The 26,473-nt window shown below is 40.4% G+C and overlaps 1 protein-coding gene and 1 long non-coding RNA gene across 4 annotated transcripts; one reads left to right on the forward strand and one right to left on the reverse strand.

Annotated features, from left to right (window-relative positions):
* The first annotated feature begins 3,651 nt into the window (after positions 1–3,651).
* Positions 3,652–23,437, forward strand: LOC116050382 (inactive pancreatic lipase-related protein 1-like). 3 transcript variants are annotated; one of them, XM_036002859.1, is made up of 14 exons: positions 3,652–3,786; positions 3,882–3,947; positions 4,030–4,078; positions 5,135–5,286; positions 6,724–6,843; positions 8,216–8,350; positions 9,370–9,478; positions 10,264–10,383; positions 11,471–11,587; positions 13,727–13,845; positions 16,011–16,140; positions 18,954–19,068; positions 21,046–21,213; positions 23,300–23,437. In XM_036002859.1, exons 3-14 carry the CDS (start codon positions 4,030–4,032, stop codon positions 23,361–23,363), a joined length of 1,398 nt encoding a protein of 465 aa, XP_035858752.1. In that variant the 5' UTR covers positions 3,652–3,786; positions 3,882–3,947; the 3' UTR covers positions 23,364–23,437. The 3 variants fall into 3 exon arrangements, with proteins under 3 accessions (XP_035858752.1, XP_031156262.1, XP_035858753.1); XM_031300402.2 differs by having other exon boundaries at positions 3,655–3,947; XM_036002860.1 differs by lacking the exon at positions 3,882–3,947 and having other exon boundaries at positions 3,655–3,786.
* LOC118495407 lies at positions 4,261–24,667 on the reverse strand. The gene is made up of 3 exons (XR_004897801.1): positions 24,657–24,667; positions 21,520–21,522; positions 4,261–4,357 (listed from the first exon to the last, which is right to left on the reverse strand). It is a non-coding gene; the product is annotated as an uncharacterized LOC118495407 (long non-coding RNA).
* Between the last annotated feature and the right edge of the window lie 1,806 nt (positions 24,668–26,473).

The following is a 26,473-nucleotide window of genomic DNA, read 5'->3' on the forward strand; positions in this document are numbered from 1 at the left end:
TAGATGATTTTGCAAACACCTTGATTACATTAACTGACTAATGTCTTTTTAATGTGCAGTGCCAATGTTTTTAAAATGCACACCTTACAGGAACTGTGCATGGCAAGTACAGTATGGTTAGGCTCAGGCAAAGATTGTGGTTGTGGCAAACTTCCAATTTTTTAGTTGTGGGGATACATCACACAAAAATGAACCACTATTTTGGTGAGCATTTGTGGCAGCAGGATGGTGTACAATATGTGAGGTTGAGTCAAAATAAACTACAGTGTGTGTGTTTATGGTAATGAGGGAACATGTCACCCAGTGCAACAGTTGGCTAACTGATGTGTTTTAATAGCAATGGGGCTCTACGGCACAGATACATTCACTGTTGGTTTGGGTTTGCACAAGGGATTTGTTGACAAGAAAAAAAATAGAATATTGCTAGCCTTATGTTTTAATGTTAAATGACAATTTCACTATCTTTGTCATATTCACTAATTGTTATAAATCCTAGAAATGTTATGTGTTTGCATACATCATAGCATATTTTGATTTATGTGACCTTAAACAGTATGAAAGAGAACAGAAAATAAACTTTTCTCACACACACACACACACACACACACACACACACACACACACACAGACAGACTCCCGCCAGCTGTAGCTGTAACTCTTGTCTAAAACCTATCCCAGACACCTCTAATTGGCCGGTATTTATCCAGGAGCCCAGGAGAGCAGAGTGCACGCAGGGCTGTTTTCACATGGGATTAACCCAGGTCCAAATCCCAACACACTTCACAGAGAAAACCTCAACACTCTTACTGCATCATCTGGCAAAGATTGGCCCCCGCCGGCCTGTTTACCCAATCTGACCGCTCTGTTTCTGAGCTGCTGGTCTTCTTGCAGGGAATACACACATTATTATAAAAACAAATGACATGAGCACATCACCTTTAGCACAAATATCATGACAGCATGGAGCAACCTGCATTTTACATAGCATCACTGTGGTGTTTTGTCCTAAAACAAAGACTCCTGAAAATGACACATACATATTTGAAGGTGAAAAACTGATTGGGTTTTTTTTTAAATTCCTGAATGTCCCAAAAATATAAATATATATATATATTTTTTTTTTTTCTGCCCTCATTACTATTATTAAAATAAATTAAAAAAAAAAAAAAATATATATATATATATTTATTTTTTTTTATTTTTTTTTCTGCCCTCAGAAAACATATTCCTGTGTCTCATAGCTTAGAGACTGTTTCTGTTTTTTTTTTTTTTTTGGGGGGGGGGGGGGTATTCGTTTACAGCTCATGGCATCATCACCCCCTTAAAATATGATGTCAGAAAAGACTCCTCATGTTTTCTTCAACTCTCCTATTCTACAAATGTCAATACATTTATTTAATTATTGTCCTTTAGCATCTCTTTCAATTAAATCTCAACACCACACTCAAAACTGTAGTGATTTGGACATAATTTTGTAAATTTTGTCATACTCAAAACACAGTTAGATTAGTTTGCAGTATGCAGTAGGGACATAGTTGTGGGAACTTTGGTTTGTGAGGTAATAGTACCACCCACAACAACAGCATTGTGTAAGATACATACTGATCATTGCTTACTCAAAGAAATCATTTTAAACATGTGTGAACATAAAAAAAAGCTAAATGTAACACTTTACAGTAATGTATTGTATGTTTTGCACATTTATTTTAATCGGTGCGCCATATTGAATGATTTTAATACATGATAAATCAGTCAGCATTCTTTAGTGGTGATGCTTTTAAAAGCACAACATGATATCACATACTGCATAAGTAGGCATCATGAAGCAAGACAAATGAAGTTAGCACTTTAAACAAGAGATTGGTAGCAGGGATCTGCTTAAACAGAGGTTTCAGCATGGTTCAGTGATAAAACAGGAGCCACTGATACATTTACTGGCTCTTTAATGCCATCTATTGGACATATTCAAATGTCCAAAAACTGAAGAGAAACAAATGACTGTTGTAATACATCTACACAGTAACACTTTACTTAAGTCCCCCTATTAGCATTCATAAGAAGTATGAAACCATGTAATAGATGCTTTATTACACATTATAATATAGTTTCAAGCACTAATAAGTGTGTATATTTGTTAACTGTGAATCTCCCTGTGAACAGCCATACTATAAGTAGCTTTCTAAACAGATAATGAATGACAATATAGTAAAACACAGGTGTAACAATATTAATAAATGCTTAAAAATGCACTTATATCTACTTATAATTCCATTATAGTGCGTTACAAAGCATTTAATAAATGTTTATGTGCTGCTTACACTATAAGAAAACCCCCCCCGTAGCAAAACAGATAATGTCCTGACAGAAAATTACCTGTACCTTTCCGTTAAGTTAACGGACATTTTCGTTAATCCAAAAACGGAAAATTCTGTAGATTTACAGTTCATCCTCTGTACCTAACTCTGTACCTTTACCTTTAACACAGCCCATATTTCCACAGACTTTTCTAACAGTGTATACATACTAAATAGGGGGACTAAGTGAAGTGTTACCCAGTTCAGTAGTTGGTTGGATCCCAGGGGGACAGGCGATCGTTCTCCTGCAGAGGACACAGAGACCTAGACACTAGGGCGTATTTTCCACAGGGAACAGGGGGGACATGTTCTCCCACTTTTCAAAATCCAGTTTGTGTCCCTCCCACTTTCAAATTCGTTTGATATTATTTTATTTATAAGTCTCTCTGATCAGCCCCTATTTTAAACAATAAAGAAAGTAAGACATTGTTTTCTTATACATAGTTTAGTACTATTTTTTCTTAATTATTTTCTGGATCTCGTATCACCACAGTCCCTAAAGTTATGTAGAAATGCAGGAAATGGGATTCAAATAGAAAACAATGTTTGGCCACCAGACCTTCTGTTGTGTGTCCCCCCCCCACACTTCTCAAACCAAAGTTACACCCTTGCCCAGACCCGTCATCGTTACAAACTCATGCTGTGTCGACAAACACTGACCAAATATACTGTTTCTGTTCAAAATGTTTGCCATCATCTCCAGGCTTTTAAAGACGAGTAGGGAAACTGACCAACACACATATAATAATAGATCCATACTTGGCGTCTGTGTATCGATACAGTATTGCCACGGAAAATATCCTGATACTATGCTGCATGGATTTTTCAGCCCACCCCTAGTTATTAGAGGGGGAGTAATTGTCCAAACAGAAGTCTATGAAAACGTTTCTACATGTTGTAAATAGTTTGGTTGCTACACCCACACCTTTTCTCTTCTCTATATATGTGGTTACCTGGTAAATGATTAGTCAGTCAGATGTGTACTGTCTGGTTGTATCTGTCTGAGTCGGGGTGATGTATAGGTTTGGAGAGCTAGGGATTTTTTTTCTCTGCTCATTTTGTTTTTTTTTCTGTTGAAAGTATGAACAAATTATTTTAAAAAGAGTTCAAAAAATGTTATGGTGCTACACAACTCAGTCGCTATTTTCCATACCTGCATGTAGTTACTATGTGTATTTAGAAATGACCTCCCAAACATGAATGTTTCTCAGGTAAAATGTAGCTAAACTCTACTCTCCACCTGAGAAGGTGAATCAGAGCTGAATGTACCGTCTGTATATCCAAACTCTGACACGTCTTTTCTTGTTTTCACAGTGCTGATATCAGCTGGTTCACTGCGAGGCCGACTGTGTGCTCTGTATACCTAAGCTGTGTTGATCACTAAGATTATTCCTGCAGACTTCGAATTCTGGACCGCACATGAAGGCATCAAGTAGGCACAAACGTTAACTATTAAATGACCTTTTCTTGACCTGTTGAATGTCTGTTTTTCACCTGTGTGTTTCCCACTCTTACGTGGGCAAAAAGGCATCTGGCTGGGGTATTTAAAGTATAGTGCAGAGTTGGTTCACTACCTTCTTGTCTGGCCTCAAGGTAAGTACACAGCATGATCCTGTTCCCGTCTATGTTTCACTTCTCCACAATCAGACATTCTCATCGGACTTTATGTTCACAGATGTCACACATTTGGAGTCTGTTCTGCTTCCTTATTGGCACAGCATATGGTAAGTTGACTTTAGTTTCTGGATTCAGTTTTACTGAAATGGCAAAATAACTTTACTACAAGTTCAGAGGTCTGTTTGTAGCACATTTACAGCCTAGAAAGCTTGAAAATGTGATGAATCCTTTTGGACTTCCCGTTGCCGATGTGCAATGTTTGCAACCTTTATTTAAGGTTCACCTGACTTATATCAGTGTAAATAGTATTGGGACTTACAATCTTCGTTCCCAGGATCTTTTCCTTCTGTCTGTTCCAAAGGTTAGAACTGAACTGGGGAAAAAGGCTGCTCCCTCTACATGGAACAAGTTACAGAAAACCATGAAACTTAACGAGCTGCTCTCATTGGTCGCTTTTAAGAGGATGTTGATTGACTTGGAGGCAGCCACATCTGGCTGTAGATGTTTTGCCTGATGTGTTTAGGACTGTGGTCGACTTTGAAAAATTTGCTGATTCAGTTGTTTTATGTTTTTAATGTTTGTGTGTGGTTTGTGTTTGTGTGTATGTGTGATTGTACCATAGGCATAATTTACAGGGGGGAATAATCAATACTGGCCAGTGCAACCCCCCTTAAATATCTTATCCTAATGATGAATGAAAAATACTAACCATTTAAAAAAAACATCCTGGAACAGGTGTGATGATTTGAATATGCGGAAAGTTTTAAACAATAATAACATTACATAAATGAAGACATTAGCACCATACATTGACACCGAAAAATTCACAATTTCAAAAAAAATGGGGGGAGGGGGGGTTAGAATTTGTTCCCCCAATGATGAAACAAACTGCCACGCAAAATAGTTGGAGATCTCAACCCCCCCAATGTTGAACCCAAAGTTACGGCCTTGTACTGTTGTACTGCTGCCTGTCTTGGCCAGGACACTCTTGAAAAAGAGATTGTTAATTTCAATGAGTCTTTTCCTGGTTGAATAAAGGTCAAATACAAAATGAAATAAAAATTCAGCTAGAAAGCTCCAAAACTTAGTAAATTGAAATAATATTTTTTAACAGAAATATCAAAACTGGGAGAGTGATGGTGGTGTGTTCTCCATGTCCACAGCGGCCGAGGTCTGTTTTAATGAGCTGGGCTGCTTTAACGACCTGCCTCCCTGGGGGGGCACTGATCAGAGACCAGTCTCCGTCCTGCCCTGGCATCCCGACCAGATCGGCACCCGCTTCCTCCTCTTCACCCAGAAGAACCGCTACTACCAGGCAAGAGAAGGCTTTATTTGATTTGGCTTGGTTACAGGAAATTCTGCTGAAAGCATGTCTCTTTGCAGATGTCCGTCCCCTTCCTCAGTCTTTGTGTTGGCGTTCTAACCTCTGGTGGATTTGTGAGGACTATGGTTAACTGCTCCTCAGATCTCTGCAGGGTAAATCCAGACAGCTAGCTAGACTATCTGTCCAATCTGAGTTTTCTGTTGCACGACTAAAACTACTTTTGAACGTACACATGTTCCACCAAAACAAGTTCCTTCCTGAGGCTATTTAGCAGAGGCACCGTGATTGGTTTAAAGAAATGCCAATAAACCCGAGCAAGTTTTTCTCCCATCCCAGAATGATGTGTAGACTAGCCAGACCCTCCTCCGCAGCGCCTTGGAGGAAGGTCTGGCATTGTGAGACTAAGCGATTGTCAACTGGTGGCCACATACAGCCCGCCAAAGCTTCCAGTCCGGCCCGCAGAATAATAAAGAATTCGGAAAATGTGAAGAGGAAAAATGTGTTCTATGTTGTGACAACAGGCCTTTCTTCTTGCAAACATTTTCCATCAATCAGAACACTCTTTTTTTTTTTAGGTCTTTATTTGATAGGACAGCTTAGACGTGAAAGGGGAGAGAGAGGGGGGAATGACATGCAGCAAAGGGCCGCAGGTCGGAGTCAAACCCTGGCCCACATTTTCTAGGTAATTAACCTATCTAGTTATCATGATGGATTTATCATGTTTTTTAGGATTCTGTTCACAGTGATACAAGTAAATAAATATAATATGTGTAAATATCAAACAATGACAGCGTCGGCTTCAAAAAATTTCGCCTCTTGGAAAAATGTAGTTGATGATGACACCTGAACTAAAACGTTCACATTTGTTCAAGTCTATCTTAAAACAATACTCACATTGAAATAGCTATTAGTGGATGAAATTTCTCCTCTTGTTCGTACTGGCTGCAAAGAGATCCCCATCTAAAGCGATGTCAACGTAAGTAATGGGGGACTAAATCCACAGTCCTCTTTCAGAGCACAGATACATTCCTACATTCAGATGGAGTCAACATGAGGCGTCAGCAGTCAGACCTATCAAGTGGGTTTCACCCACTATTACAATTCCCTCTTTGTGCTTCAACAAACAGTGTGTAACACAAAGAGGGACTCTGGTTCTAAAAAAAACTTTGGAAGACTTTGCTTGTCTAACTCAGACTGCTGAAGCCTCAAATCAACTCTAGAACTTTTTTTTGGTTCAAAACTGTGGCTGTGGATTTTGTCACTGATCACTTTCGATGAGATTGGATCTCTTTGTGGCCACTAAGAACAATTACACCAACCAATAATGCTTTTAATGTACATACAGGCATGTGAGTCTTGTGTTAAGACAGACTTGTAAACCTATCCTTTAAGCTTCAGTATATTCATCTTTGTTTTTGAAACTGTCAGGAGATCAAGACTGACCAAACCATCCATGCATCAAACTACGGCGGGAAGAGAAAGACTCGATTCATCATTCCTGGTTATTTGAAAAAAGGCGATGAGGACTGGCCACAGGAGATGTGTAAGGTAAGAAGGCACACATTGAAAAACTCCTTCATGGATGTTCTTTGACAGATGTGAAGAACACACAATGACAGTTTGATCAAGAGGCTTCCTAAAAGAATAAGCTGTGGGTATGTTACTGAAAATGTGAACTTTGCCCCTAATTGTAGTTTTCCTTGTCACTATTAGATCATTCAATTGAACTGGCATTGTAAATTACTTCTCAAGACTCACTTATATTCCCTTCCTTCAATTAAATAATTAGCTGATGCTTTTGCTCTTTTGTTAATGTTATCTATTGTTCATTCTATTGTTCTCTTGGGTTTGTTACTGTCCTGCCTGTTTGAGGTTTCATCCTAAATGCTTTTATTGTAAAGCACCTTATAACTTTAATTTTGAAAGTGCTATATGAATAACTCTGTACTCATTTACTTGAGGTACTATAGACTGATTAACTGTGACATTGTGCTATTTCAAAATCCCCTTCTGGGTAGACAGATGACAATTGATTTGATATGTAAAATCTGCAAACTAGTTTATTTCTGTTCAGCTAACTGTGACATTTAAAGATATATAGTTCAACACGGACGCCTGACCTATCTGACGTCACTGCTGTGCTTATTTTCTGTACTGTGTTGCTTTGTTAGCGTCTTTGATTAACCAAAATCTAGCGTAAGGAACACCAACATCTCACTGCTCATCTCAATTAGCTCTCCATGCTAACGTTAGAAAAAGTGTTGACCTATGAAAGCATTAAACATGCATCTTAGATGTAGTAGATCCAGTTGTTTCTCGTCCCCATTTGCTCAGCGCTGTAAAATTGTATGTACAGGACGCAGGAGTTCTCACTCCCATCTCATAGAATGCTGACGCTTGGTGGGTCAGTGTCTCTCAGCGTCAGATACCGACGCAAAAATCCCCCTTCAGCGTCTGTATGGAACGCACCGGGCAGAGCAGCAGCTTGACCCCGGCGCTGTAAGATCACGTTGTATTAAGAGTTAGTAGTAGTATGAAAGACCTAAAATCCGCATAAGAAGGTTGGTTGGGGGGGTGGATGGGTCAAACAACACAGGACTTTCACCCAGGAGACCGGGATTCATGTCCCGTTCTTGTGCTGCATGCCAGTTAAATGTATGTCCTGACCCAGAGCGTCAAAAAGTGACGCCAAGAGTCTCAGTGAAGTGCGTCTAAATATGACACTAAAGGAGACTTTTGCGTCAATAACAAACGCCAAAGGCACCTGACCAAGCGTCACTTTTTGACATGATGGGAGTGAGAATGTGTTGGATTGGGTCTACAGGTAAGTAAGAAAATACGCTTTTGGAAATTGGGTGAAATGACCATTTAATTCTAAATTTCATATAATTAGTGTTGACTACCGTGTTGCTGTTTCCAGGTTATGCTGAAGTTGGAGAATGTGAACTGCATTGCTGTGGAGTGGAAGAAAGGTGTGACGACTCAGTATGTCCAGGCAGCCAATAACGCCAGGGTGCTGGCGGCCCAGGTGGCATTCATGATCACATTCCTCAAGGTAAATACAGCACCTCATTAACTGTCACTCGAATATTGCAGGTATGCCTATACTATGAGTATTCCTTCTCAAAGAGAGAGACATTTTGGGGGAATATGCTTTGTTGCTGTCTGATTCCCAGTGGTGGAAGAGGTATTCAGATCCTTTACTTCAGTAAAAGTACTAATAACACACTGTAAAAATACTCTGTCACAAGTAAAAGTACTGCATTAAAAAATGTTACATAAGTAAAAGTCTGTAAGTATCATCAGGAAAATGTAGTTAAATTATTAAAAGTAAAGGAAGATTTTAGAAAACAATTGTAGTGTGTGTAAAGGATCCAACCAGTTGTGTGTTTAATGGTCTAATCATCTCAGCGTGACTTGTAGCCGTTATATTGTTGGCTAGTTTCCTTTAGAATAAAACATCAGATTTTATAAACTACATGTGTTTTGTGTGCAGGAATCTTAATGTGTAAAGTAACTAGTAACTAAAGCTGTAACAGATGAATGTAGTGGAGTAAAAAGTACAATATTTCTAGAAGTAGAAAGTGGCATGAAAAGAAAAGACTCAAGTAAAGTACAAGAACCTCAACTTAGTTACATTCCACCACTGCTGATTCCTAGTACAGAGATACAGTCAATATGTTTTTTTCTCCTTTTGCTTTGCTAGCAATTTCCATAGTAGTTTCAACTTGCCTCCAGTCTTTGTCCCCAGCTAGGCTAAACATCCTGGACCTATGTCTCTAGTGGACAAAGTCAGCTGTAACTGATACCTATGTTCCATCTGACTCCAAGTAAGACAGCATACATGAATTTCCCCCTAACTGTGTCCTATAAAGGAGTATTCCAGCGTTTTCATATCACTGCCTCCAGTGAGTCGTATTACACAACACGGGGGGGGGGGAAAGGGCTGAGGCAGACAACTGGGAGCTGGGAGGATATTCTCACGTACACACTGTGGTTGAAGGACATACTGTTTGTTTGTATGATAACATGGTAGATACAGAAGGTTTGAATGTAACATGTTGCATGACACAGGCCAACTTCAAGCAAACGAGTGATAAGTTCCATATTATCGGACACAGCCTTGGAGCTCACGCTGCAGGAGACGCTGGCAACAGGACGGCTGGCCTCGCACGCATCACAGGTACACCTGCTACTACTCATATCATGCTATGTCCTGCTACACCCTGTAACGCCCTGCAGTGCCCTGCTACGCCATGAACTACTACAACAACTACTATTTCTAGTCACTGTTCCATTATCTTTATTGTGACTATAATAGCCACTGTTCATCACACCCCCAACACCATCAGACACCGCCTACCAAGAGCCTGGGTCTGTCACAGGTTTCTTCCTAAAAGGGAGTTTTTCCTCGCCACTGACTAAATGCTTTTTCTTGTGGGAATTACTGCAATTGTTGGGTCTTTGTAAATTATAGAGTGTGGTCTAGACCTACTCTATCTTTAAAGTGTCTTGAGATAACTCTTGTTATGATTTGATACTATAAATAAAATTGAATTGAATTGAATTGAATAATCTGTAAGGCACTCCCTGTGGAGCAAGGGTGGCCAGTGCCCCCGTTATATCAAGCCTTGACCCCCCCTCTGGCCCCTCTAACTGTGGCAAATACATTTTCATTTTCATATATCTTTCATAAGAGGGGATATTATTCATGTGCAGTGATAGATAAAATGTAGGTTAACACTGAATGAGTATTCTTGTGTTCATTGATATATGTGTATTGGTATGTAAAACTTGTGCTAAACTATATTTGGTACCCCTAAAATCACACATGGCCCAGCTAAGTTTCTACAATTATGTGTGTCCCTGTACATGTTTGATTATTTCATAACAATGTTTTTAGAAATGAGCTACAGTAATAGGATCAGAAGGTGATCTGTGATTTAACACCTTTCTCTCGCTGCTCAGGACTAGACCCGACTGAACCTTACTTCCAGGACACTGATGCCTCCGTACGCCTGGACACCAGCGACGCCGCCTTTGTGGATGTCATTCACACTGATGGACTTTCTTTCAAGTCCAAACTAGGTACATGTCACTGTTGATCCCAATGACTGAGATCAAAGTGGGCAGCACTTGCTCAAACAACGCATTCTCACTCCCATCATGTCAAAAGTGACGCTTGGTCAGGTGCCTTTTGCGTTTGTTATTGACACAAAAAACTTAATCATCAATCAGAGTCATATTTAGACGCACTTGGTCGGAACTCTTGGCTTTTCTTATTGACGCTCTGGGTCGGGACGTACATTTATCTGACATGAGGCACAAGAACGGGACAGTTAGGTTTAGGAAAAAAATGGTGGATGGGGTTACAAAATGTAGGTTTCAGTGACATGCGGGACAAGAAAGGGAAAGTCCTGTGTTGTAGCTTTTAATACTACATCATCTTACAGCACCGCTGCTGCTCTGCCCGGTGCGTTCCATACAGACATTAAAGGGTGATTTTTGCGTCGGTATGTGACGCTGAGAGACACTGATTAAGCGTCAGGATTTTCAGAGTTGGGAGAGAGAATGGGTTGGCTCAAATTGTCTTCACTTCTTTCTAAAACTCTAGTCCTAATGTATAAACTTGGTTCCTGTTTTGAACGATTTTGTGGTGGGTGGGTAGGTGGGTGAATAGGGCTGGGGGGAGGAATATTGTGTTATGTGTGTATATCTGTGTGTGTGTGTGTGTGTGTGTGTGTGTGTGTGTGTGTGTGTGTGTGTGTGTGTGTGTGTGTGTGTGTCTGTGTGTGTGTGTGTTTGTGTCTGTTTGTGTGTGTGTGTGTGTATGTGTGTCTGTTTGTGTGTGTGTGTGTGTGTGTGTGTGTGTGTGTGTGTGTGTGTGTGTGTGTGTGTGTGGGGGTGGGGGGAGTGGTGGGGGTAAATTTTGTATGATGCACTTTGTGCTACATTTACATGTATGAAAAGTGCTATATAATTGAGGTCTGATTGATTGATTGACAATGCTTACAGAAGAAATATATTCAGTGCTCTTCAAAACAATGTCAGTTTTATAATACAGTTGAATATAAGGGGACTGAGGCTTTATCACCTTTATCAAATGTTAGTATAATCTGAAAAAAAAAATCATTTGTCTCTGTACAAAAAGTGGTTTCTGTTTCCCTCCTCTCAGGACTGGGCATGTCTCAATCTGTGGGTCACATTGACTTCTACCCCAACGGGGGAGAGCTGATGCCCGGCTGCTCCGCCAACAAAGGCCGTCCCTCTGACCTGGACGCCATCTGGGAGGGTGAGATAAATCCACACATCGAAACATTTTAATAGACAAAATGGAAATGCAATATTAACAATGATGATTTTAGTATAGTCACATTTATTCTGCCACCCAAACAAGGACTGCAGTACCTGACTTGTTGTGTCTAGTGCTTTTGGTTCAATAAACTTGCTGTCAGAATTCTGACTATTATTGGACCATGTATCATGTCCATGTGGTCTAACTGAGAAAGTGGAACTTAGAGCAGCGTTTTGAAGAGTTGACTGACTTGAAGAGGTTTGAACTGAAATGATCACTTGAATGTTTGTATTGATGAGTTTATTTAACTCATCAAAGTAAGTCTCTCAAGCACTTTAGCAGACTGCCTAGCATGCATTGTTTGAGAGTCTAAACTCTCCTCCTGTTTTTTTTACACACACGAGATGGAAACTTGCTGTGCTTTAAAATAATTGATTCTTTGATTCAAACTCACATCATAGCTCAGCTCGTTTTACATTTTTACAACTCATGAGATGACTTTGAACTGATTATTTAACTTGAGTTCAACTTGAGTTCAGTGTGTGTGTGTGTGTGTGTGTGTGTGTGTGTGAGTGTGTGCTGTGTACTGTATATATCAAACTATATATATATATATATAGCTCAGTGGTTAACATCACTGAGACCAGGGTTCGAATCCTGGTCATGGGGCGGCCGATACCAAGGGCCAAGGTGGAGCTAGAGAAGACGTGGAAAGTGAAGGCAACAGTGGTTCCACCAGGGGTAGTCGGAGCACTCAGGGCTGTAACCCCCAAACTGGGACAGTGGCTCCAGCTAATTCCAGGAACAGCTAAGATACTGCACAGAACCCTCAGGCTCCCAGGCCTCTGGTAGAGGACCCGATAAGTATCTGCATTATTATTTTAGAGGATGCACTTTGAGGTACTTTAAACTATTTTGAATTACACAAAGAGGTGTTTCTGTTAAAATATAAAACAATAGAATTACAATTCAGCATCACAATCTCCATCCTCCAAAATGAGCATACAGTGGAATCATCACCCCTCTAGAAAACAACATTAGAGCATTCATGAAGGAAGGATTTACTGCAGGTTTTTATTGGAGTCTAATATTGTGGTATTAGACTGCAAAGTGACCTTTGATATACGTTTTTGATATACTCTACACACTACACTTCCAGTCTTCTCAAGTCTAAAGGCTTTGTCACAGGCACCCCTCCTATACATAACACAATGACTCATACGTCCTAAGTTTTCAACCATGCAACTTACAATGCAGACGTCCTGTGGAATATTGGAGTTGTCCCAATGGAAAAATCGTAAAGAAACCCTAGGCAGGAGTTATTCCCGCTGGACCTATCTGAGCAAATATTTTCTAATATGGATGACGACGGGATTCTTTTGAAATGTGCCGCTGAGTTGCGAGGCTCAAGTAGCAGCATTGGTGCCATGCCTGGGTCGTGGGGGGGGGGGGGGGGGGGGGACACAGCTACATCTGCCACCTTTGATCCTATAGATAAGAGAGGGAGAGTCAGAGCCAGGGCTGCATAGCTGGAGGTCTTGGAGCACCTGGTGTTTGCCCTGTTCTGGAACAGAAAACAACAGAGGCTGTGACCTCTTTCTCCGTCTGTCTCTCCCTGACACTGACTACGGTTACTACACATAATCTTCCTTTTTTTGCCCTTATTCCGAAAAAGACAATATTCTTCTAAGCTGTTTCCGTGGCTAATGATAGTGAGTATTCCACTAATTTTCCCATTTACATGTAGCTGTGCAAAATAAGTTTTTTTCTAAGTTTTCCAGTGGTGGAGGACTTGTTGGAGCATGTGAACACAGCGTCCCTCTTTCATTCCTTCAATCAGCTTCTACAGAAGGTCGGCGTAGTGATGTGTGCTGACTTTCAAAAGTGAAACTTCTTCCTAAACTTATTTTGATTTCATTCAAAATTGTAGGAGGACATTTCAATACATACGCTTCTCAGTCTCCTAAACACCCAGATGTTTCTCGTGCTCAGCCATAATGACTCTGGTCAGACGGTCCAAGACTCCAATTTACATTCATATCTCTTCACTGAGTCCTCCTTACCTTGTCCTCTTTTAACACCATGTCCCTCTCACTTCTTCTCATCTTCCCTGTCATCACCTGTTCCTTTTGCCAGGTACCAAGAAGTTTGATGCCTGCAACCATGCCCGAGCCTACAAGTACTACAGCGAGAGCATTTTTAATCGCCAAGGCTTTGTAGCATACCCCTGCTCTAACAAGGACAGTTTTGCTGCTGTAAGTCTTTGTTTTTAACTAAGAGTTTTAAAGTTCCACTAGTGCCTGTCCAAGTGGTTATTTCTTTGCAAGCTTTAAATAATGTGACATTAGTTAATTGTGCATTCTACAGACTTAGATATCTTGTTTGGTTGGTGCATGTTCAAAGTCTTTTTAAATAACTGAATGAGTTGACCTGGAAGCATTTAAGTTATGGCCATATTATTTTCTTCATCTAAATATGTGCATTTTAAGACATTTGGTGAGCAATGGGATGGGAGAAAAAAGGAAAAAGGGAAAAGGTAAATCCTAAATACTGTATGTCTGTCAACTGTGTAAATATCTAAAGTTAGCAAAAGAAAATATAAATACATTATGTTGACGTTCACAAAACTTTCAAACGAGGTGGGGGGGGGTGGGCACATAGGCCTCAGGAAGTGTACGTATACCATTTCATAGCATTGGTGCACCTTGTAATGCGTCATTTTTTGTTATAGAGCATTTTTAGGCCTATATGAATGCATCAAATTGAAAGTTGATGTTTTGTACAGTATGTAAACTCTTTATCTGCAAAGTACAGTAACTTGTAGGCAAACTCCTTCCTTCTAAAATGTAGTGTAGAGATATACAAATACTTCAATAAAGCACAAGTACCTCTAACTTGTGCAGTATTTGCGTTCATGTGGCCTACATACTGCAGCTCATGACATGTTTCTTCAAAGGCAAGAAAAGGTTGTTAGGAAAGGCAAAAGGACATCATGTTTTGACTTTTCAGATCTAGCCTTAGTGCCTGCCTAGTCAGACCAAAAAGTGTCACACCAAAATCCATCCGTGTGTCCTTGAGAAATAGGTGGTGCTGGAACCACAGTGACTTAGGTAGTGACTACATGAAGGGCTACTTAGAGAGCTACTGTGGCTGGGAAGCTAACCAGTAACCATAACATGCTGTTTAGCTGGTTACATGCTAGGAGTAGCCAGTCACAAAAGCAAGCCAAGCTAGCTTGTCTGCTAACTGTCTCGGTTAGCCAGCTCCTGTCTTGTTACTGAGGTCAAATCATGCCACATCCTACTCCAACAGAACAGGGTTATATCAAATTGGATGGTGCAACACAAGTAATATTAAAGCTTCCAATTTGGACTCTCCAGTTCGAAGGTCAGCACTGTCAAGATGGTTTGCATGTCATAGTTCACCAAAGTTGAACTCTATGTGAAAGATCTGCACTAAGAGAATCCAGAAATTGCAGCGATTGCACTGAAATTATTGATTATTATGTGTGCTACTATAAATCCTGGTGTAAACAGACATTTAGTGAGAAGTGTAGAGTTTTGCAACCAGTCACCATACAAAACTCCTGAAATTAATTTGGGTCAATGGATTCAAACGGAAGTTAGTGAATAACATTTGTCATAATAACTATTGTCTCTGTTACAGTTGCATAAAGAGTTGTATAAAGTTAGCTGGATTTGTACATAAAAATAGTGTCTCGAGCAGCTCAAATGATCCCAGCAAAGCTTCTGGTGGTACGGGCAACAGATGAGGGATCTGGGAGGCATCTTATGACCTCAATTCAAAAAGTGACTCAGAAGGAGAAGGGGCCCATATCTCCACCATCCCAGCATATGAACGGGACTACCACCTGTTGCTGTATGACACTGATATGGCTGTGAACCATTTATTTGGTTTTAGAAGTTGATTCGGCAAAATTGGATTTTTGTTGCAGCTGATGGGGCGATGTAAATGGGCTTCCCTCATGTCTTCCATGGGGAGGGCTTGTATCTGCAGCTGTTGGTGTTAATGACAGTTTATCCCTGCTTTGTACACATGTCCCGATCAAAGGAGGCCGGGGGAGCGCCGGGCATGACCTCATATGACTATGTCCCTGTTGAGAGATGACAGCACCTCCTTGTCGTTCACCTCGTAAACGCTGTCTGGTGTTATTCCTGCGGCCATAGCTTACAGCCACAAAGTCAGCCTGTTCCCACACAGTAACTTATTGCAAAACCAGTGCCATTCACCACCTTCATATTTATAAGGCGACAATCTGCAACATTTTAAAGACGTATAGGGGGAAAAATCTTTTTGTGTTGTCACTTTTCCCTGACTATTCATTGACAGACAAAGACTCACACACTCCCTCACAGGGTGAGCTCATTTTTCACACCTCACCATGTCCTTGTCTCCACAGGGAAAGTGTTTCCCATGTGGAGACGACACATGTCCTCTGATGGGCTACTATGCTGACAGGGTCACTGTGACTGATGGTATTTCAGAGACAAAGTACTTCCTGAACACGGGCAGTTCAGAGCCCTTTGGCCGTAAGTACCCTGCCCTTCCTTGTAAGTGTGACTTACTTACTTACACATAGGTTGTAAGAACTCACTGTTTAGATTTTACTGTGAAGAACTGCTGAAACATTTTCATATGATTACTGTCCAGAGAAAAATTAGTGTCTCCAGTTTTTGTGTTTTTCATACTTTCAGCTCAGTAGATAGATAGATAGATAGATAGATAGACTTTTATTGATCTCACATTGGGAAATGTTCCGTGCCACAGCAGCAAAATATCAGACACACAGCACACATACAGAATGTACAAGAAATAGTAAATAATAAAAAGGATAGAATACAAACAAATATTCCAAAAATAAAGATAAAAAAATACAAAGGAAAGAATGTACAAATGTATATACGTAAGTATATATATATAAGTTGGGAATAAAATCTACAACTACTTAAATAGTATTTATAACGATGTAAGTAAAACCTATGTTTGTGCAAGTTGCACTTAGTGTAGTATTGTGATGTACAGGAGTCTTATCCACAGGGCATGAAGTTAACTTTTTGACCACCAGTCCCTGTGGCAGGTGGATTTTTAAATCCACCTGCCACAGGGACTTTTTACCAGCCAGTATTTTTTTGCTGGAATTGCTGTGTCTCTATGATCCTATCCTGTCCTATTGATGGTAGCCTACTCGTGGACATTGCGCCATCATCACGTGCTGTAGTAGGGGGGCCCGCCTTGATAATCCTGCATAGGGGCCCGGTGTTGGCTCGTTACGCCACTGCATATAAGAGATGAGATGACTGACAAAATCAGGAGTAGCCTACGCGCACCACAACAACAACAAAACACTGGTGAATGCGCACCATAACACATGAATGTTTTTTGTATAGTTCTTAAAAATAAAAAAATAAATAAAAAGGAAACTTGTTTTGGGGAGAATAATACTTATTACTATTAATTAATTACTCTGGGCTGAGATTTTCTAGTAACCTTACCAAAAAGGCTCAGGATGTTGCAAATGTTGGTAAAATATGAAAAAGGCTGGTGGATTTAAGAATGTATTGAATGAATCAAATATGAACATATCTGTCACTGTCAGTGGCTTGTTAATCTTTACATTGTTTATTGGACTTTAACTTATCATTGCACTTACAATAACGTAGCTGTCCTCAATTTAGGTCATCCTGTACGTCTCATCTGCGTTTTTTCCTGCATCCACCGTGTGCGTTTGTGTGTGTGTCTGTGCGTGCGTGTGTTTGTGTGTGTGTCTGTGTGTGTGTGTTTGTGTGTGATTGTGTGTGCGCATCAGTCGCGGGGGAAACGGAGCAGCTCCGCCCGCTGCAGAGAGCCGACAGATTGAAACAGCAGCCGCTGACTTTAGAGTGAATAAACGTCACAGCGTACATTGATGTTAAAATGTATACAGGTTGGCAGGACGGTTTGAAATGTTTTGCACGGTCTTTCGCTGTACGTTTTGTTGGTAAATGTGAGATGTTCGAGTCACACACACGTCTCGTCTTCATATCAGAAACTAGGAAATTAACTTTACCCGTTCTCACTCCCGCTTGGTCAGTGGCTGCACGTGGGACTGCTGGGATTGTGTGAGTATTGAAAATGCGATAGGGGGCCCCGGCTGTCAATCAGTGTCTTCCAGTGATGCGGGCCCCTGATTGGACCAGGCCCGTAAGCAACGGCGTACCCTGCTTACCGATAGTTACGAGTCTGAATCACTCAATTCTCATTGGCTACCCGCCAATGTGGCAGGTAGATTGACAGTTTCACCCGCCAATCACAAAAGTTACCCGCATTTGGCAGGTGGGCGGGTGTCAATTTCATGCCCTGCTTATCCAACACTCAGTGATGAAGTGTTAAAAAGTTGTATTGCCTGTGGTAGGAATGATATCTTGCAGTGGTCCGTGCGACAACGAAGCTGACAGGGCCTCTTGGAGAAAGTCCTCCGCATTTGGACCAGTGTGGGGTGGAGAAGGTGGTCGGGGTTATCCATGATAGATAACCTCCTCTCCACCACAGCTTCAAATGTCTCCTGTTTGCAGCCAATAACCCAGCCAGCCTTCCTGATCAGTTTGTTCAGTCTGTTTGTGTCGCTGGCTCCGATGCTGCTGCCCCAGGAGATGGCGGAAGAGAACAGAGCACTGGCCACAACATAAGGATAACATGCAAAATTGTCTATAGGCTGGTACCATTTTCCACTCCAGTAAGCGTATTATATCCTTTTAGATCAAATTTGGGCAGAATCTTGTCAAGAGTTTTGTCAATGATGGAGTAGTCTGACCAGATGTAGACTGTTGGGATAAAGACTGCCATTGGCCGCCTATTTCATTCATTCTCCTCCCGTTCCACTATCTCCACTATTTGCCGTCATTGCATCCGGGGATAGACAATTGTGATTAATTTAAAGAATAAAAAACAAGCCAGTGCATTCCCCCCCACCCTCCCCATCCCAGAATGTTAAGTCGAGCAGCCAAACTTTTCTCCACTGCTGACACAGCGCTGTGGAGATAGGCCTGGCACTGCCAGACTAATGATGGACGGCAAGGCTGTGGCTATTTCCTGGAATGTACCAGTGCAGACATAAGCAGAAGTAACTTAATTATCAGCAAAAAATAGATTAGTTTGATATTTTTTGCCAGCAATATGAAGTTGATTTCCAAGTTATTTACTCCAACCACAATATATATATATAGCAGGTAGACTGAATATCTTCTCCCTGTGCTCTTTGATTCTCCCCACCCATGGAAAATGATGCATGTATCAAGATGTTATGACATTATGCCAAAGTTATGGTGAAATAATGCGATTGCCTACTATTTCTTTCCATTTCTAGGTTACAGCTACAAAGTGAAGGTAACCCTAGATGGTCCCAGCTGGCCTAACCCAGGCTTCATGTATGTGGCACTCGTTGGAGACAATGACAGCACCGAGGAGTACAAGCTTCATAGGTAAGGACATTATAACAAAGTTGGGTCTTTGTAAAGAATAGAGTGTGGTCTGGACCTACTTTATCTGTAAAGTGTCCTAAAATAACTCCTGTCGTGACTTGACACTATAAATAAATTGAATTGAATTCTGTGGAACACACCAAGGGGTTTTAGTCTATGTGTCATCACTGACTGGGGTAAAGTTGCTGAGGTGGACCTGCTTCTTTTGTCGAGGGGTTAACGCTTCTCTTAGGGTGTTATTTATTTATTAATTGGTAACACATTTCTTTGTAATGAGTTCAGTTTTTTAGAACTGTTTGAGCAGTTTTCTTTAACGACATGCAGCTCAGAACATTAGTTAACCTCACTTTCCAAATGCACTGATGCAACTAAAACACCTGATACACATCTCAGAACCAACTCTTGTACCAGAACACTGACAACATGTCTCTCCCAACAGAAACACTTTGTCACTCATTACACAATGACTTTATATAATGATGGCTTGTGCTACCTATAACAGTACATACCACAGAAGTTAATTTAGAAATTCTCCAATATGCGTCAATAGACTTTTGCATAGAGTAATGCATGCACACAATGAAACTAAAGTAATTCAAGTAATGTAAGGCAATTCAAATGGCATTCAAGACTTAGTCTTGCATTACCAGACCTTCCTCCACAGTGCTGCGGAGGAGGGTCTGGCTAGTCCACACAACATTCCTGAATGAGAAAAGCGTGCTCTGGTTTATTGGCATTTCTTCAAACCAATCACAATTGTGTTGGGCAACGCCAAGCTCCGGACGGAGTCACGGTGCCTCTGCAAAATAGTCTCAGGAAGGAACTTGTTTTGGTGGAACATGTGTACGTTCAAAAGTAGTTTTAGTCGTGCAACAGAAAACTCAGATTGGACAGATAGTCTAGCTAGCTGTCTGGATTTACCCTGCAGAGATCTGAGGAGCAGTTAACCATAGTCCTCACAAATCCACCAGAGGTTAGAACGCCAACACAAAGAAAGAGGAAGGGGACGGACATCTGATGGAATTTGCGGTGGCACCTAAACAATCACGAAGTGAAACATCGTCGATATAGACTATTTAAGACCCCACCCATGGACTGGAAGCCTTTTGCCTCATGAACCGAGGGCTGACAGCCCTAAGATGGCACTGGCAATGTAATGTGGGGGAGGGAGCAGCTGATTGACAAAGGGCTCTGTACAATGGCTTGCTTCTTGCATTCACATAAAACAGAATAATGTATTAAATAGTAAGATGTATTTAGAGATTTGATTTTGTTGTTAAAGAGACAGTTTACCTCAAAATCAAAAATACATACATTTCCTCTTGCCTGTAGTGCTAAATGTCAATCTAGATTGTTTTAGCGTTGCCCAGTGTTTTCCTTCTACCAAACTACACCCACCATCAGTATATAAGAAAATAGCTCCTATATTTAACTGCAGTAACTGGGTCATGATTTCTGGAAAGAGACATTTCTGAGTTTTTCAAATCTGATTTTGTGTCTCTACGGTCGATCTCCAACACTGGGCCACTCACACCAAACTCTAGCTTGAGCAACTGGTGAACTGTTCCTTTAAAATCAACTTTGAACATCCCCGAAGTGGAAAATTCCAAATCCAGTTCAGCACCTTGCATTTTGCCTTTTGGCCTTTTGTTCACACGGATCAAATTTCACAGCAAAGAGTGATACACATACCAGATGAAACCAATAAAAAAAGCATATATGTGTTATGACACAGACATTTGATCTGCTGGAGTGGTTGACCACAAAGGGAAAAGTAGTTGGATTGTTTCTGTATAGTATAGGTATGTAGTAACTGCATTGAAAGTGCAATGCCTTTAATACTTTTGTTAAATGAAGTATTCTATTATTGCAACATATTGAAATAGTGAACAACACATTGCACTGTCAAAGCCATCCAAGGACAAAGTTTTTTTTTAAAAGTGTGTTTTTATTGGGATCTATTGTGATTGTGTCCAGGGGTACAATGAAGCCTGGACAGACCTATGAGGTGCTGATTGATGCCGAGGTGGACATCGGTGATGCTACAGAGGTGAAGTTTCGGTGGAACAACCACATCCTTAACCCCTTGAGACCCAAGTACGGTGCATCCAAGGTGGAGCTGCAGAGGGGAAAAGACAACAAGATGTAAGTTAGATTTTTCTGTAAACATGGCTGTCAGATGGCAGCCCCCACACTTTAATGTGAGTTGACAAAGAGTGGAACCTTCACAGTAATATCTTGTGAATCATCAGCCATATTCTCCAAGACATTTGGATATAAAGAAATGGTTTTAAGTGATACTGGTTAATAATATATAATGCTGTTTACGACAACCATTTGGTAGAGTACATTTTGAGCTGTGATTCTGATATGTATTACATGCAGTATTACACACTACAGTACTAAAAGAGCTTGTTATTGCCTCTGACAGGCTCAGATTGGTATTATAACTGTCTGACTACATTATGGAGGGATGGTGAAGTGGTAATAATTAGAGAGGGAAATAAATGAATGTGACATTATGAAATAAAAGCCCCCCCAAATAAATAAAAGTAAAACCTATTTATTTATTTAGCTATATTGACTGCATTTATTTATATATTTATAAATGTATTGCCTCATTTTTTGATTTATTTAATTATTTTAGGATGTATTTCATAGGCATATTTATTTATTAATGTATTAATTCATTCAATTAATATTGAATCAAATGGCATTCCATAGCAGACAGCAGTGTGAAAGGTGAGTGAGAGCTTTAGAGAGAGGCCTGCCGGGATATTTATTTTACAGCTCAACAGAAGTCATTGTCTGTGTCTTACACCAGTCTTTTTTAAAGTACTTGAAAGCAAAACTTGAGTACAAGTATCTTACCAGAAAATGACTTTGGTAGAAGTTAAAGTCACCTTTTAGAATATCACTTAAAAGTCACATAAAAGTCTTAAAGCTATAGTGTGTAGTTTCTGTCTCCCCCATGAGGAGTTCTAAGTAATGACAACAACACTGTCGGAGCGACCACATCATACATGCCTTTCATGACCGTGCACGCCCCCCCCCCCCCCACACACGTCGTATTACCCCCTTGACGTATCACCACGTGTTCATCGTCTGTTACCATGGCGGCAGAGCCTGCAGCAGGTGTTTCCATGACACAATCAGTCATTATGCTTCCTCCTCTTCTTCTTTAGTTTTGGCCTATGGTTGTTGTTTTTTTTGCTGCTTGGCAACAAACAGGCATCAGGTCACCAACTGGAATGGAGCGTGCATTAACTTGCAATCTAGGAGCAATGATTTGCCAAACCTGCTTTTTTCCAGTGTAACAAATTTCTTCTGATTTTATTTTGTAGTAACGAGTAACTAAGATGCTGAGAGGAAATGTAGTGGAGAAAAAGTATAGATTTTATTTAGGAAATGTAGTGGAGTAAACGTTTTCCGGAAATATAAATAACGAAGTAAAGTACAGATACGTGAATAATCTACTTCAGTACAGTACTTTGTTACATTACAACACTGAACATGTCATCAGTACAACATCAAGTGCAGTTCTCTTAAAATTACGAAAGGTCATGAAGTACCAAGGTGATAAAACATGGTTCAGTATGTTGTTTTTAGGTGGTAAAGTTGGGTTTGCAGGACCACAAACAGAACATGGTTGATGTAGATGTAGACATTTATAAGAAGTGAAGAACAGAGCTGGGCTGGATTTCAGTTGTCAAACTGGAGCAATTCCCTGTACTACTGTGCTAGAGTATGTCATGGACTATCTTTAGCCACTAGAGGGCAGCAAGAGACTGGTGGTAGTGCTCTCTATGGTGAGGGGCTGGGGGGTGATGGTGACGTAGAGTACATCCTGGAGATTTCTCCTTATGGTTTTTACTTTCATATCATTACAATGCATCCATCAAAAGAAATACTAATACAGTGATGGGGGAAAGAGTTAGCGTGTGCTGGATGGAAACTGTATATAACTGTAAGAAAACAACTTTAGTTCCAGAGTAATTTATTATTTTTGGAATTATTTGTGTTAATTTGGCTTGTCAGCCCACACAGATTGTGAATATTAGGATGTATTCCTCAGTGATAATCTAAGTGAGTTATAGGAGACTGTGCTGTTAAACTTCCTCGTATACAGTAGAATAAAATTGATACATTAAGGAAAATATGAATTCACATTGTCTTCTATAATGTCTCACTCAGTCGCTTTCTCTTTTTTTCTCCCTGTCTTCTTTCACAGTGTCTTCTTCTGCGGAATAGAGAAGGTGGTGGAGAATGCGATCCAGCATGTGCTTCCATGCTAAGCGTAACCAGCCACAATCACATGTTACTCAGGGTTACTTAGGGTTTTTCAATAAAGTTTTAGCATTCAAACCTCTTCAGCCCTCTGATTCAGTCTGTTGTGCTGGATGTAATAGCGTTACATGAAGATCAGACAGTGAAGGGAGCATGATGAAAGGTCACAGGACTTAAAGAAAGAGATTAGAAAGGAAAGGTGGTGCTGATGAATTTATGGAAACCTGAACTAGCTTTCCTACAGCATGTTTGTACTGACCTGAGAGATTAGGAATTATGAAAGAAGGAAACATTTAAAGCCGCAAGTTGTGGCCTTGATGCAAAACATATACTGTATATGAAGTAAAAGAAATATAGTCATGCCTTCCCTTCATGAGAATCAGCATCTGGCAACAAAAGGGACACAAGTCAACTGGCAAACACCAGTTTCATTTGCACTTAGATACTGTATCAAAAAAAGGGCCGCTTACCTTTTTATTGTAAAGATATTCATGACCATGCTGACATGCAAAATGAGTGCAAACATGCAAAACAGCCACAAAGAGACACAACATCACCACAAAGAGACTCAAAACCACAACAAAGACATAAAACTACCACAATGAGATGCAAAATACCAAAAAAAGACACAAAACCCCGCACAGAGATGCAAAACCCCGCACAGAGATGCAAAATGAATACAAAGGGATGCAAAAGGACTACAAAGAGACACACAAGATCGCAGAGATGCAAAGCCACTACCAAGAGATACAAAACTACCACACTGAGATGCAAAATGGCTGCAATGATGCAAAACGGTCCCAAAGACACAAAACTACCAGAGTGACATAAAACAAGCACACTGAGATGAAAAATGACTGCAATGATGCAAAACAGCCTCAAAGAGACACAAGATCACAGCAAAGAGACTTAAAACCACCACCAAAAGAAATACAACTACCACATTAGATGCAAAACATCACACAGAGATGCCAAATGACTACAAAGAAATGCAAAAGACGACAAAGAGATGCCAAACTACCTGGAAGAGGCGCAAAATGATCACAAAGGAAAGCATAACTACCACAAAGAGACTCAAAACTAGCACAATGAGATGCAAAATTAAAGCCATGACATTGTGTGTCTCTTTCAGTCTGGGAGTCTTGCTTCTAGATAGGAGGGGGGGGGGGGGCGCAAGTCTGTGCCCATTGTCTCATATTCAGTTAGTGCCCACACAGCAAGTCCCTGCAAAGCCATGTTCAGGCAAAGTAGGAATTAGACACAAACACACTTATAATGTATAATATCTTCTACTGATTTACTTAAGTTTGCTTTTTAATGTGAGTGCATCTTAAAGTGTAAGCTTACAATCTCCATTCAGTTCACATAAAACCATCCCTGACAACTTCATTGCTATTTATAGTCCTCCATTACTGCACTGTTATTACTGTCACATTAACAGGCTCAACAAGAGCAGCAGTACGAGGGATACTTCAACTTTCCAACTGTTAGCGTACCTTGTCTTTCTCTCTCTTCACAAAGCTAACTGTTCCTCACTGCCACGGCCTGTCAGGACAAGGAGAGGGTAAATATTACCCTTATTAATGTTGAAAGACATCAGGCTCCATTTGTGCAAACACAAATCAACAGTAAATTACATGGTGAGATCACTGCTTTCTCCTGCTCATTGGGAAACAGAATGGTCCCAGACAAAATCTTGTCTAATGTGTCACATATATCTGTAATTCCAAAAGACCTCTACATGTATGTGTGTGTGTGTGTATGTGTGTGTGTGTGTGTGTGTGTGTGTGTGTGTGTGTGTGTGTGTGTGTGTGTGTGTGTGTGTGTGTGTGTGTGTGTGTGCGCATGTGCGTGTGCACAAGGCACTTATTAATCTGTCCATGGCCTTTCGCTGGTTTATGAAGTACTGATTGTGTGTCATTGTTTCGGCTTCATTTATTTGAACACACACCCCGTAATCACGCTCGCAAATATACGGCTTTAAAAAGGCGAGCTGCCATTTTCATCACGGCACTAACAAAGTGCATTTGAAATCGCTCTGACTTCCCCTGAGCTGAGCCATCAGTGCTCACACAATACCAATCAGAAGAAAAAACTCAACTTCAAAGCTTCAAGCTTGACTACATTAATAATATTAATAAAACAGCAAATTGAATGTGTGGGCTAAGAGGTGGGGGGAGAAAGTGTCTTGAAATCCTCTAAAGACATCCGTCTTTGTCTCTGACTCTTGTTTCTCTTTTCATTATTGGCTCATTGAAAGTGAAGGCTAATGACAAAATAGCGGGATAATTCCTGTAATTATGTGTGTTTGTCAAAAGAAATTTGCGAATGACAGCGCTTCTTTCTCTGATCTTTAAGCCAGTAGCTCTGGGGGTGGCATTGTTACTAACAAAGCATTTATAGACAGGTCATGAATTAGTGAGGTATAGATGTAGGTGGCAAGAGAGAAATAGCTCCCCTGGGGAAAGCTTGCACAACAAATTTAACCCCTGGCCGTTAGCTACATTATATTGTTGTCAAGAACAATTCTGCATGAACACAGAGGCAAATAGTTCACATGCATGTTGAGGCAAAAGCAGGGAATTAATGTCCATAATAACAAGGACATAACACAAATGTTACATTATGTTATATAAAAGACATACTGAAAGGAGCAGAGAGAAACAGTAAACTGCCAAAGGATTTTGAGGATTTTGAGGATTTCAATTGTTCAGGGTCTTCCTGAAGCTGTGAAATGAAGAAAGGTTAAGTCTATTTGTCCTCCACAGTAAAACTATTTTGAATACCACAATACCTTTTGACCTTCAGAATAAATTGATTCAGTCGTGATTTTAGAGATACAAAGGCATGTATTCTAGTGAGCAGGAGGGAGGTTGAATAGAGGCTGATGGTTCAGACAGGATTTAGGGTTAGGGTTCTGCACTCATATTCAACCATTTGAGTATATAACTCAAGAGATGCTCAGTTTGTGATTCCATAAATTCTTTTTTGAGAGTTTGAGTAACCCAAATGATTGTAGCCATGTCTTCTGTGTTTGGTCAGTAATGGTGACTCACGCCAGTTACTCAGGTTCAATCTATGTCACATTTCTGAATTTTCAAAATCAAATAACAGGATG

The sequence above is a fragment of the Sander lucioperca genome, chromosome 7, assembly GCF_008315115.2.
Source record: "Sander lucioperca isolate FBNREF2018 chromosome 7, SLUC_FBN_1.2, whole genome shotgun sequence".
Classification (NCBI taxonomy): domain Eukaryota; kingdom Metazoa; phylum Chordata; class Actinopteri; order Perciformes; family Percidae; genus Sander; species Sander lucioperca.